This window comes from Protopterus annectens, chromosome 12.part0 (genome assembly GCF_019279795.1).
Source record: "Protopterus annectens isolate FY-2018-M chromosome 12.part0, PAN1.0, whole genome shotgun sequence".
NCBI lineage: Eukaryota > Metazoa > Chordata > Ceratodontiformes > Protopteridae > Protopterus > Protopterus annectens.
In genome coordinates this window covers 897,711,362-897,724,498 of record NC_056746.1, presented here as the reverse complement: position 1 = coordinate 897,724,498, position 13,137 = coordinate 897,711,362, and the positions used below count along the sequence as shown (strand labels likewise).

General features: G+C 41.3%; 1 protein-coding gene across 1 annotated transcript in view; it reads left to right on the top strand.

Annotated features, from left to right (window-relative positions):
• CSE1L (chromosome segregation 1 like) overlaps positions 1-13,137 on the top strand; it is a 1,337,268-nt gene that overhangs the window by 481,866 nt on the left and 842,265 nt on the right. The window contains exon 14 of the mRNA XM_044088970.1: positions 5,666-5,769. Coding sequence (XP_043944905.1) covers positions 5,666-5,769 — 104 coding nt within the window. The remainder of the gene's footprint in view (positions 1-5,665; positions 5,770-13,137) is intronic.

Sequence of the window (13,137 nt, the reverse complement as noted above, 5' to 3'; positions counted from 1 at the left end):
AAAATTCTGCAGGCTTTGGGATTCATGGCATCTTGCATACTACTAATTCCATATGCCAAACTGCATATGAGGAAATTACAATGGTACCTGAAAAGCGTATGGACTCAACACAGCCACGGCTTGGAAACAATACCACTTATTCCCTGCCTTCAACAGGAGTTTCTATGGTGGGCTCAGGCATGTCACCTCAACAAGGGTCAGCCTTTCACCTTGCCCACAGCCAGGCAAACAATAACAGATGCATCGGATTACGCCTGGGGAGCACACATGGCAGGACAGTGTTTTCAGGGCAAATGGTCTGCATATCAAATGCATCTCCACATCAATCAAAAAGAGATGCTAGCTGTACAAAATGCCCTAACAGTTTTCAAGGACCTCCTACATCCAGAACAACTTCTAATAAAGCCTGACAACACCACAGTGATGTGGTACATAAACAAAGGGGCACACATTCCTACACCCTATGCAGACAAGCAATGACCTTGTGGAACACTGCACTGACCTACCAAGTTCAGCTACAAGCACAATTCCTGCCAGGAAAGGAATACATTGGCAGACAAACTAAGCAAAAATATCATGGATCCTCACGAGTGGAAACTAGATCCACAAGTATTCACAATGATAACTCAAAAATGGGGGAGCCCAGACATAGATCTGCTTGCCTCCCCCCAAAACTACTACCAACTACGGAAATTTTGCACAAGGACATACCACACACTAGCTTGGAAAATGGACGCCCTCTCATTCAGTTGGAAAATATTAACAGTGTATGCCTTTCCTCCGCTGCCTCTTCTGGCAAAGGTGCTCCTGAAAGCCAGATTAGAGGCACCACAAATGATACTCATTGCTCCAGACTGGCCATGCCAACACTGGTATCCAATATTAAGGAACATGGCTCAAGGCCCACCATGGATTTTACCTCAAATTCCTCACCTGCTGACTCAGCAAAACAATCAGAAATTACACAGCCAGCTCAAGACTTTAAATCTGGCTGCGTGGCAGATTACCTAAAAAACCAGTTAACACTTCTCTCTAAAGCTGTTATGGATGTCATTCTGGAGGCCAGGAGATGCAGCACCAGGAAAACCTACTCAGACAAATGGAATAGATTCTGCGCCTGTAACCAGGCTAAAGGCCAAAATCTTCTTGTCCCAAATATTCCTCAGATTCTGCAATATTTAACTGAGATGTTGCACAACGGCCTTTCCTTTTCATCTATTAAGATCCATGCTTCAGCTATTTCAGCTCATTACAACATGGATCCTCCTATATTTTCACATCCATTACTAAGACAGTACCTCAGAGGGGCTAAGAACATAAGACCGCCCCGGAGAGCACCAACACCAACTTGGGACCTCAATTTTGTTTTGGAATAACTTAACTACCACCCTTCGAACCAGCTTTTTCAGCCATTTTACAATTTTTATCATGGAAAACTGCCCTGCTGCTAGCAATAACTTCAGCACAGAGAATCTCAGAGCTACAGGCCCTAATGGCAGTGGAGCTTTTAATCATTTTTCATCATGACAGAGTCTCTTTACGAACTAACCCTTCCTTTATGCCAAAGGTGGTATCCAGTGTGGCTCTAAACCAAACCATTCATTTACCCACCTTTTATCCAAACCCCCAGAATAAAGGGGAAAGGTTCCTACACTCTTTGGACATTCACAGGCAATTACGTTTCTACTTGGATAAAACTAAGGCTTTCAGAAAATCTGACCAACTCTTTGTATCCTATGCTGCAGGATCACAAGGAAAGGCCATCTCAAAACAGACCATTTCAAAATGGATAGGACATTGCATCTGTTTCTGCTACACACACCATGGGAAACCTGTACCTGGTAACATTAGGCCCCATTCCACCAGGGCTACAGCAACATCAGCAGCCTTCCTCAGAGGGGTACCAACCAAGGATATTTTGGAGGCTGCAACTTGGAGTTCAGTGCACACCTTCACCAAGCACTGCCACTTACCTCTATACTCAAAAACCAGAGCTGGCTTTGCCACTGCAGGTCTGCAGGGCCTACTAGCTTCTCCAAACCCTGTTTAGTACCAACCGCCCAGCCTTAGCTTTGGGATTTAACCCAAGTGTGATGACTGCAAAAGTGTAATACGATGAACATAGTACAGTTTTGTACCTACCATAAATGTAAATGTTCGAGTGTTCACACTGCTGCAGTCCAGGTTACCCTCCCACCATCCCCTCTTCTTACCTGGGTTTTATCTATACCTCTCTTTTTATACAATCTATATGATGTATTTCTATATGGTGTATTTGCTTACTGCTGTAGCTATTGTTTTCTACTTATGTATTTTACTTAGGATTATGTATTGCCTTCCTATTTGGGGGCACCTGACATCTGGGGCAAGAAAAACTGAAGAAAATTGTCTGCTGCCTCTTTTATACCCCTGTCGCACTGACGTCAGGGAAGAAGCGACCGCAACCGACACCGGACCAAGACTTTGGAACTCAGGCCGGCTGCTGGACCTCCTGACGGCAGATAAACCCTAGTGTGATTGCAGTAGTGTGAACACTCTAACATCTACATTTATTGCAGGTACAAAACTGTACTTTTCCATGATTCCACTCTGGATAGACCCTTTCAGCACTTCAGACGTTTTGCCTGACTGCTCCCCACTGGAGGCAGTCGGTGGAGGGGCACTTGTACTTAGACACCTGGGTTTTTATAACAAGATTCTTGAGTGCTAAAAATAATATCCAGAGGTTATTTTATGCTGTTTTTCAAGATTCTCCCAACCAAAAGAGCAAAGCTTCCTGACATCCCACCCGGACGAGAGAAGCTGCAGCTCAGGAGATTCAAAAGCTGCTAGATCAGTGTCATCCAGGAGGTCCCACCAGATCAAAGAGGATTCAGAACTTGAGGTTCTTTTTGGTGCCAGAGTAGGCAGGGAACCTGAGACCAATTCTGGATCTAAGTAACCTGAACCAATTTGTGAAGAATTTGGTTCTGAATGGTCACTGTTTAGTCTGTCCTGCCCTTTTTGTATGATTGGATGTGCTCAATAGAGCTTCAGGATGTGTACTATCACATTAAGATGAACTGATTCTAAAGATGTCTGTGCTTTTCAGTAGGGAACCAGTCACTGTCAGTGCTGTACCCTGCCCTTTGGTCTCACCACACCCCCCCATGTTTGCAAAGTGTGTGGCAGTGGTGGCAGCTCACCTGAGACTGCTGGGATTCTGAATGTTTCCATATCTATACAACTGGCTCCTCACCTCCCCGACCAGGCGCATCCTAGAACAGTCCAGGTACTACTTGTTCCAAGTTTGTTGGACTTGGCATTTCAGTCAGTCTCCAAATCCAAACTATAACCATTACAGAGCCTGAAGTTCTTTGGTGCCCTGTTGACCACAGTAAGTCAGATTGCCACTTTTCCTGCACATTGTTTTCCAGGTACAGCAGATTGTTCATCCTGCTCCTCCAGGCTCTAGGTTTGGTGATAGCGGCTTTAACCTAATTTCCTGTGGCTCGTTACTGTGTGCGTTCTCCAGTGGCATCTAGCTGCTCAGTAGTCTATTCTGTACCATCTTGTATCCTTCCCAGTCACACTCAATTATGCAAAAAAAATCTTTGGTGGTGGAGTCAGTTGGATGAAATTTACATGGGCTGTCTCTTTCTGCCTCATCCAGTGGCCACAGTGACCACTGATTCCTCAGAGTTGGAGTGGGGGTACATTTCTTGGGGAAGAGTGCCAAAGGTACATACCCCCCCCCCCCCGATTGACCAGTTCACATGACAGTGTCCAAGAGATGAGAACAGTTCTATTTATTTTGCACATTTTTCAAGATGTTCTTCTAGGAACTGTTGCAATACAATCTGACAAACATGCCTGTGGTCCAATACATCAACAAACAAGGGTGGGAACCATCTTACTCCCCTTTGTCATAAGGCAGTGAGAGATCTCCAACTGCTTTCTTGTGGCAACATATGTTCTGGGGAAATCCAGTGTGTTGGGGGATAAACTTGGGTCCATTTTATTACCTCATGAGTTTTCTCTTAATCAGTAATGGAAAAGATTTTCCATCATTGAGGCCAATCTTGCTGTGATCTGTCTGCATCTTCCTGCAGTAACAAGGGCAGAAGGTATTTTACTCCAACTCCCCTTAGGGGGAGTCACCAGAAGATGTTCTAGTCAACATTTGGCCTGCCAATCTCCTCTATGCCTATCCTCTTATCTCAGATTCCAAACTTCTTACAGAAAGCGCATCTGTTGAAGACCTCTTATTCTCATTGTCCCCCTTCTGACCTCTTCCAAATATGGTTCCCCTTTCTTTGGTCTCTACTTCGTTATCTGCCATGGATTCTGGACTCCAGTCCATACCTTCTGTCACTTCGTTTGGGAATGAAGCATCCCAATATTCCAGGCCTCAAACTTAACTGCATGGACAGCCCAAGTTTTCCTCCCTGGTTCGCCATGTACTTTTCTTCCCAGAAAGCTTCCTACAAAGATCTACAGGAGTTAAATGGAAAAGATTCTCAGTCTGGGCTCTTAGAAGGAAATTGATGTTTTTACTGCTCCTGTTGCTTCAGTTATTGATTTTCTAACTTCTGTTTTTCAGGAAGTGCTAGTTTTTCCACAGAGTACATTTAGCCACCATATAAAATTTTCATTCAGGAGAAGCTTCCTCTTTAGCTTCCAAATTGTGCAAGGCGTTTCTATAAGGCACCTACTTATTTTCACTTTCCAGTGAAAGATTCGCCACCTCCTTGGGATTTAAGTTGACAAAACATTGTCCCCTGCTTTAGTTAAAAAGCTGCTAAGATTTTTTTTTTTGTTCTTGTGCTTATGCCACTGATGGGATATGCTTAGGCCAGCACTTAAATTACTTGAATATTTTTTTTTTTATTTTCCAAAACTTGATAAAGTATGATCCAAAAATGTAAGGACCAAGTAAGTGGAAATGCATTGTAGCACTTGATGCACCAAATATTGCAATGCACATTTGAGTATAAGCAGTAAATAAAATAATCTTTGATTCCTTGAGCGTGGAATCCTATCCATGCAGAAGTGGAAAAATGGGTATACAGTGCAAAGAACGTAGGCTGGCTTCACTTGATCATTAATATTGGTGAAATGAAAATGAGATTGATTAGTTTAGGAAGTGCATGGCCATGCACTACTGTCCAACTCAACTATTATTCTTGTGAAAGATTACACCAGCACTGGTTTGGGAAATATGAGTAAACGGAATAAAAAGTGACACCAGTATTTTACAGAGTAGCTTTGCTGCCGCAACCCGTCTTTATTTTCTTACATTGATTAAATGTATTTAATTTAGAACAGTATCCATCTGAAGTAAGAGTACTTTGTTTTTGTCTTGTGCTACAGTTTGTGAAACATTTAAATCTGATTGAGCATGGCTATAGTTAGTGAGTAAGGAACAATTATGCTCCAGCAAATCAAAAAGAAACTGCTTTCGGGGAAGCGAGAGGGAAATGTAAAATAACTGTCAGAAAAGTCTGAAGCTAAGGAAAAATGGCAGTCATCTTGTGCTTGTATTTAGATCTTTGTGACTTGCTATGTATGTGACTTTACAGCAGTTCTTCAAACATGACACCCAGAATGTGTTTACTTTCTTTTTTTTTCTGGGCATTCTTGTGTAATAATTGAGCTTTGGAAATGTTTGCACTTGTTCCCCCAGAATCAACCGTGCAGAGATGGCTCAGTTGGTGGAACCACTCCTAACAAACCTCTTCAAAGCTATGACAGTGACTGGGTCCTCAGAAAATGAGTACGTTATGAAAGGTAAGATGACTCCCTCAGCACATTGCTGTGTTTTCCCGTGCTGTTGTATTACAGCAGCACATAGGCTGAGGCACTCTGTTTATTTAGAGTCTGATATGTGAGAGCAAGTAAGACTCACTGGAATACTTGTTTTACAGTAATGCTTGCATATTTTTTTCCTGAACCAAACTAATCAACAACCCTTAAGTAGGAAAAAAAAAAATGCGCAAACACTACCACCTTGTGACTAGGTAAATTCTGAAAATAGTTGTCCATCTGGTATATGGCAGAGGGTTAAGGCTGGAGTACAGGATTTGATTTCCTTAGTACTCATGTGCCTAATATGACCTTGAACAGGTCACTTAACTGGCATTGCTCTTGGGTCACCTTTAAAAAGGGAGTGCGTCTGGTTAACAAATGGTTATTCTTTCATATGAAAAACAATTGTATTTGAAAGCGGTCATTTTTTTGCGCATTGAAAAAGTTCTCATTGATGAAATTAGTAGATACTACATGTAGGTTCTTCATAAAAATTGTATAAATTGAAAACCTGTTTAGCACAGGTAAAGATTCTGATCAATAAATATATGGCCTCTTAATGTTGGATAACTCTGTGTAGGTATGATAGATTTGCAGAACCAGTGTATGTAGAATGGCAGCAGTTGTGTGGTCACACATCCCACATTTACCCAGCAGTGATGGATAGTAAGTGGCTAGTTTAATAGGAGTTATATATATGCATTGTAAAAGTTGGTCAGTTATATAAAATTGGGGAAAGCGTTGCTTACAAGGATGGTCTCCATACTTCACTTCAGTCTGAAGTTTGAAAGGAGGTACATTGTTTCTAATAAAACAAAATGTAAACTGGCACCACGACACTCTATACTTAGCCTGAACTTAGTACCAGGAAGCTATAATACATTTCCTGCTGTTTAAATATCTAGTATCATGGTGCATGTTTACTTTACATTTTGTTTTACATTTTTTTAGTACACTGGCTTTTATCTATGTGGCTGAATTTTTATATTTGAGGTACATTGTTTATAGCAGATAGAAGAATGAGAGTTGAAATTAAAATAAATAAAAAATAATTTCTGTGATGCAGAAATCGGATTTTTTTTCCATGTAGGGCTTGATTTATTGCCCTAAAAATTACACAGGTGTAATCAGTTGATGTGATTGTGTATTTCCATCTTGGTATAACCGCCCAGTAAGTTATTCATGCAGATTTATCAGAAAATGAATTGCCACTTGGAAATGGCCACCATTATTGTACTGCACAACAGGGTGAACCAGAACTGCTTGGGTAATGGGTATGGATGAACTTTTACTGGTTGATGTATGATAGTGTTGTACAAATCTAGCACAGTCTTTAATTGCTAAAAATCAGAGCTAATAAAATTTTTAGTAGTATTTGGACTGGGTGAAAATTAATGACTCTGTGTGCGTGTGTGTGCGCTTGTGCGTGTGTGTGCGCTTGTGCGTGTGTGTGCGCTTGTGCGTGTGTGTGCGCTTGTGCGTGTGTGTGTGTGCACGCATCTATCTGTACTGATTAGTTTAGGAAATGGACTAGGTAGCATTCGGGGACTATCAGTGGAGAGCCTGTGAGAAGTCAGCCCTTCCTCCTCTGCATGCATGCCCTCTGTCAACACGTGACATTACATGCAGCAGTACACAAGTGTGCCTGCCTATGAGCCTACTAGTTTTCTGCTACTCGCATAGCATATCGAAATTCTGATCTTATTTGAAAAACTGCCATGTATGAAGCCTGGGAGATGCAAGCCAACGTGTGGGTACCGGTGCACAAGCCTTTGCTGACTCCATTAGTGTCTGAGTTGCAAGATAACCGGCAGTGCTGCAAGTGGCAGTATTTGAGCTTGGTGACCCACTGTTGCTTGAGAGAGAAAAAAAAGCTTTTGACCATCTCTGACTATCCTTTCTACTTAAAGGACAGTGGTGGTTTGAGAGTGCAAGCTCAGGATTGTCTGGAGGATCTCTTGCACAGCTCCGATCCTAGAGAATCATCCACATGCTAAAGTATGGCAGATGTGAGTATTACCCCCTTGGAGATCTCCCATTTCCAAGAAAGATGTCATTGCATGTATGGTTTCTCTCAGTAGAGAGAGTGTTTTGAACATGTGTCTTGAGCGGTGCAGTGGTGCAGCTGTTAGCATTGTCCCCTCACAGCATGAGGTTCTCCGTTCAGTTCTTAGCTGGGGTGCCTTCTGTGCAGAGTCTGCATGTCCTCCCTGCATTCGCTTGTGTTTCTTCCGGATGCTTGTTTCCTGCCATATTCCAAATACTTGTGCCTGGAGCGTTTTTCCCCAGGCCTCCATTGAAAATGGGCTCTGTCCCAGTCTTACTTCACTGTAAACAAATGTTAAATACATAGAGGTATAAGTTTGGCAACCACCTTAAGACTTGCAGGGAAGGAAGCTTTTCATGGGTTCTTGGCAGTATCCTGGGTGAGCAGCTTCCATTATCTGTGAATGACTTTCACTTTTGCCAGTCCATTATGTACGTCAGGAATGTGCATAATTGGAACATTCCAGAGTACTTTTCCCAAAAGCAGCAGCACTTTGTACCCCAGGGTGAGGGGAGTGTTCATTTTTCTGCTGCTATAGCATGCACACTCAAGTCTCGCAGAGTCTTTAGATGTACGAGAATCCTTTCCAGAGGTTTGGACTTGCAGGGTTCTATTTTGGAGAACCAGTGTCAAGTGTTCCTTGTTTAATCTCTGAATAAAATGTCACCCCCTTTTAATGTTCAGCTTTTTTCTTTCCTTCCACTATTGCTGGTATTTTGAACTTATTTCCATCACTTCTCCAGGCTCTTCTCTTTTAGGTTCATAGGTAGGTACTAGGCTGTCTGCCTGAAGGCATAAGCCCAGCCGGAATGTGTTGGCTTTCGCTGCTCCCTTAGATTAGTTCCCTGTGCCTCTGCCCAGCAGATCCACTGAAGTGATCCCTGAGGTAAACCGTTTCTCATCCACTCATCAAGGTTTCTCTGAGTGCTTGTGAGGAGCTCTGCCTAATGTAGACTGGAATCTTGTTCCAAAGCATGGGAAGTCTGAGACCGGAATCTATCCCTCCAGTATGTCCTCCTATTGTGGTGAGGTTTAGATCCCTAGAGCATGTGGCTCGAGGGGATATGGTTTTGTTTAGGTGGTGCATGTCCATCAATTCTTGGTTGGACATAGCCTTGTATGTTGGGCAGACATCACCTGTTAGTAGGCGGTATGCAACAGAGTACAGCTGGTTGTTTCTTATACAGCTGGAGTTTCTTCAGTCAAGCTGTAATAGGGTATCTGTTTGAGGCTAGTGATCCTCTTGGTGAGGTACTTCTGTGGTCTTTCCAGCTGTTGCAGGTGTCTTGTAAGGGACACCCCAAATGGGGCGTTGTACTCTGATGGGTCTGATGAGTAGAGGGGTACAACGACCTCTCTTGATCTGGATGCAAACCCTTTTGTGATTAGGTGGGCCACATAGAATGATTTTCTAACCACTTTGGCAGTGTGGTCATCAAAAGAGAGATTGCTGTCTACTTGGGTTCCCAGATCGCTTATTACGTCTTCCATATTTAGGGGACTACCACCTATGTTATAGTTTGTGGGTACTTTGTTTTTTCCAAACGGGATAACTATGCACTTTTTGGCTTTTAGCTTGAGGCCATGATTTTGGCACCAGGTATCCATCTCAGACACCCTTTTATAGGATTTCTGTGTCAGCCGGAGAGTCAATTATAGCCCCTAGTTTGCAGTTGTCTGCAAACTTGGTCAGCCATAGTCCTCCTATGCTTGCTTGTACCTCTGAGAAGTATATGCCGAACAGGAGGGGTCCTAGGACTGAGCCTTGGGGAACACCACTTGTAACCGGTGTAGTTGGATCTAGCTCCTGCAACTCTCACCATGTGGGTTGTGTCCATGAGCCAGTTGGCAACCCATTTTGTGACATAGGGGTTTATGTTCAGGATGGTGAGCTTGTCTATAATAAAGAATGGGGAATGGTGTCAAATGCCTTTGTGAGGTCTAGGTAACCTGTGTGGACCACCTTTCCCTCGTCTATAGCCTTGGTAACTGTCTCGGAAGTCCACCAGGTTTAGGAGGCATGATCTGCCCTTAAAGCCGAACTGGTAGGGTCCATTGTTTGGAGGTTCCCAATGTTACTGTTAATGAGTTCCATGATGTGCTCCATAGCTTTGCGGACCAAGCTAGTCAAGCTTCTAGGGCAATAGTTCCAGGGGTCTGTTGTGGTTCCACCTTTGTGGAGCTGAATAACCATTGCTGTGCACCACTCTATGGGTACGTAGCCTGTGGAGAGGCTGAGCTTGAACAGTGCGTTTTAGGTGAGGGGTTAGTTGGTCTTTGAGCTTGTGTAGGACGCAGCCTGGAACACCAGTCCCATTGATGCTATGTTTTTGGCTTTGGAGAGGGCTGTTTTAACCTGAGTGTCTGGGATTTCAGGGGCTGTACATTCTTCTGGTATGGTTATGGGCTTTTTTGGGGGTGAGAGAGGGGTGAAGTTTGCAGTGAACCTGTGTGCCAGGATCTTGGCGATATCTGTTGGTTCCGTGTGTTTTGTGCCATACTGCACTAACTCCCTGCAGATCTGAGCATTGCCACTTAGATTCTTGACATAGCTAAAGAATGCCTTGTGGTTATCGTTGGAGTCCTTGGCAATTTTTCTTTTGAAGCTAGCCTTGGATGATTTTGAGGGATTGTAGTTTCTTGCTGATACTGATTAGATGCGTCTTCCCTTCTTGGGATTTTGCTCTTTTCTGTACTAGTTTCCTGCTCCTGTTGTATAGCTTGTTTATGGCAGGGGTCCACCCGATTGGATTCCTTTTCTTCGAGGAGTGAGTCTTGGTTTTGCTTGGGATAACACGATCCGTGCATTCCTTTAGGTGCCCGTAGAATGCATTAGTAAAGGATTTTGCAGCTTGGACAGCATTATCCTTTAGCATGGGGGCTTTGAAACTTTCCACCTCTGTCTTAAGTAATGTGAAGTTCGCTTTTGAAAGGTTTTTCACGGTGGTTTCCTTGACAGGGAGTGGGGGTGGAATGTAGATATCCAGAGTGATTTGTTTATGGTAAGATCTAACCAGTGAGAGGTTGACCTCTGCTGTGGAACACCGGTTGCCTGTGTTGGTGATGACCAGGTCCATTATGTTGTCACCTCTGGTGGGAGTGTTAACCAGTTGATCCAGGGTGTTTGAGTTTATAAATTTTAGGAAATGTTGGGCAAGGGAGTTAGTACTTGAGTAGCTCTCCCAGTTACAAAACTTCAAGATGCCACCACAGAAAATGTGATACTTAAAGTTTCAGTGCGATAGATACATAATAAAATGTCACCTTAGGTTCTGATGTAAATGGCAATACACCCATATTCCACCACGATAACAGTGTGCCGTTGAGCACTTCAGTTCCAAAGTTAAAAACGATGCATCAACGTATCTTTAAATGCTTAATGGCTGAAAGCCAGAACATCAGCACGATAAATGCGATGTTAAATACCACCTTCAATTCATATTAGAAATGGCAATGCAGCCAAATATCACCTCGCCATTGCTATATCGTTAAACTCTTTATTCCATTGCAAAATAAAAACAGAAGCTTCATGTAAGCGCTTTTGGGTTACAACAAATCCTTCATCAGACAAAGTGTTATCATTCATATTGCCAGCATTTAAATAGTATGAATTGTCACCAAAAATTCACCTTAAAGAAATACTAGTTACTCCAAAATTATATTGATGGAGTAGATATATGGATGGTAACCTTAGATGTGAAATCATTATTTACAGTAATCCCCAATGATGGATTAGAACTTTTGAGAGCATTCCTATGCCATAACCATGTTGAATCTAATATTATGAAATGTGTGATGCTGCTAGAGTTGATTTAGAAAACAATGTTTGTATGTACAATGATTATTTACAGACACAAGGAGTGGCAATGGGCACACCTTGTGCCAACTCTTATGCCAACTTGGTTATGGCTCAGTGGGAATTAAGTTATGTTTTTTCATCACAGTTCAGTAATATTATATATTATAAGAGATTTGTTGATATGTTTTTTCTGTGGAAAGGTAGGGACACTGATTTGGAGACATTTATAGATTACATTAACCATACAACAAATTTTTTGACTTTTGAAGGTAAATGGTCGAAGTCAGAAATTGAATTTTTAGATGTTCTCATTACTAGAGATAATGGAAGATTTACCACAGCCCTGTACAGAAAGAATTGTAGGAAGAATAGCTTATTACATCGTACTAGCATGCATCCAGGGCACATCTTTCAGAATATTATAATTAATCAATTTAGAAGAATATCACATCTAACAACTGATGATAATATATGTACTCAAACTATGGTTAATTTAAAGAATGAATTTATGGAGAGAGGTTATTCCCATAAAGAGGCTGATGTTCTCCTAGATCCTCAGGTTATAGGTAGAAGTGGGAAAGGGAGACCGTACTATAGAAAGAATAAAGTTTTACAGGCTAATAGAAGAATAATAACCAATCACATACTAAAGTTAGTTTGAGTATTCCCTATTCTAATAATAATAATTGGGCTATATTAACAGCCAGTGATGAAATAAGAGAATTGGTAGGTTTGAGATGGTTATCGCAATAATAAATCACTTAAAATGTTACTATGTTATGAAAATAATAACTATAGAGCTAAAGTCTCCTCTAATAGACATGGAACTTTTCCATGCCAAGGATGTAATCAATGCTCATATATGATGGCAACTGATAAGTTTATACATCCAGACACTGAGAGGATATACTATTTTAAGCATTATGCTCTCTGTAAAACTAGAGATATAGTATACCTAGCAAGTTGTCAGAAATGTCATTGCTTCTACATAGGTAAAAGCAATAGAACATTGAGAGAGTAAGAGAACACATTTACGCAATAAATCATGAGGATGAAACTAATGCACTAACTCAACATATTTTAAATAATGGTATGGATCACACATTTAAATTTATGGTTATTGAAATAATTTTAAAAAGCAATAGATTAGGTAATATTAGGAATTATACTGAACAGGAAGAGAATAGATGGATTATTCGCATGCAGTCAGATAAAGGGAAAGGTCTAAATGACAGAATAACAAAGCCATTTTTGATTGGCCATTGAAACATAAACCATGACTCTCTATTTTTATATAAACTTTTGAAGTATTTTAATGTTGCCATATATTTATTAATATATATTTTGTAATATGACATGAAATTATTTCTTTTCTTTACATATGATTTTAATGATGTACATATTTTCTGATATTGTAACTGCAGATACAATACTTTATCTTGATATTTATTTATATGCAATGAATTATGAATATTAATATTTAAGCACATATATTATGAATAGA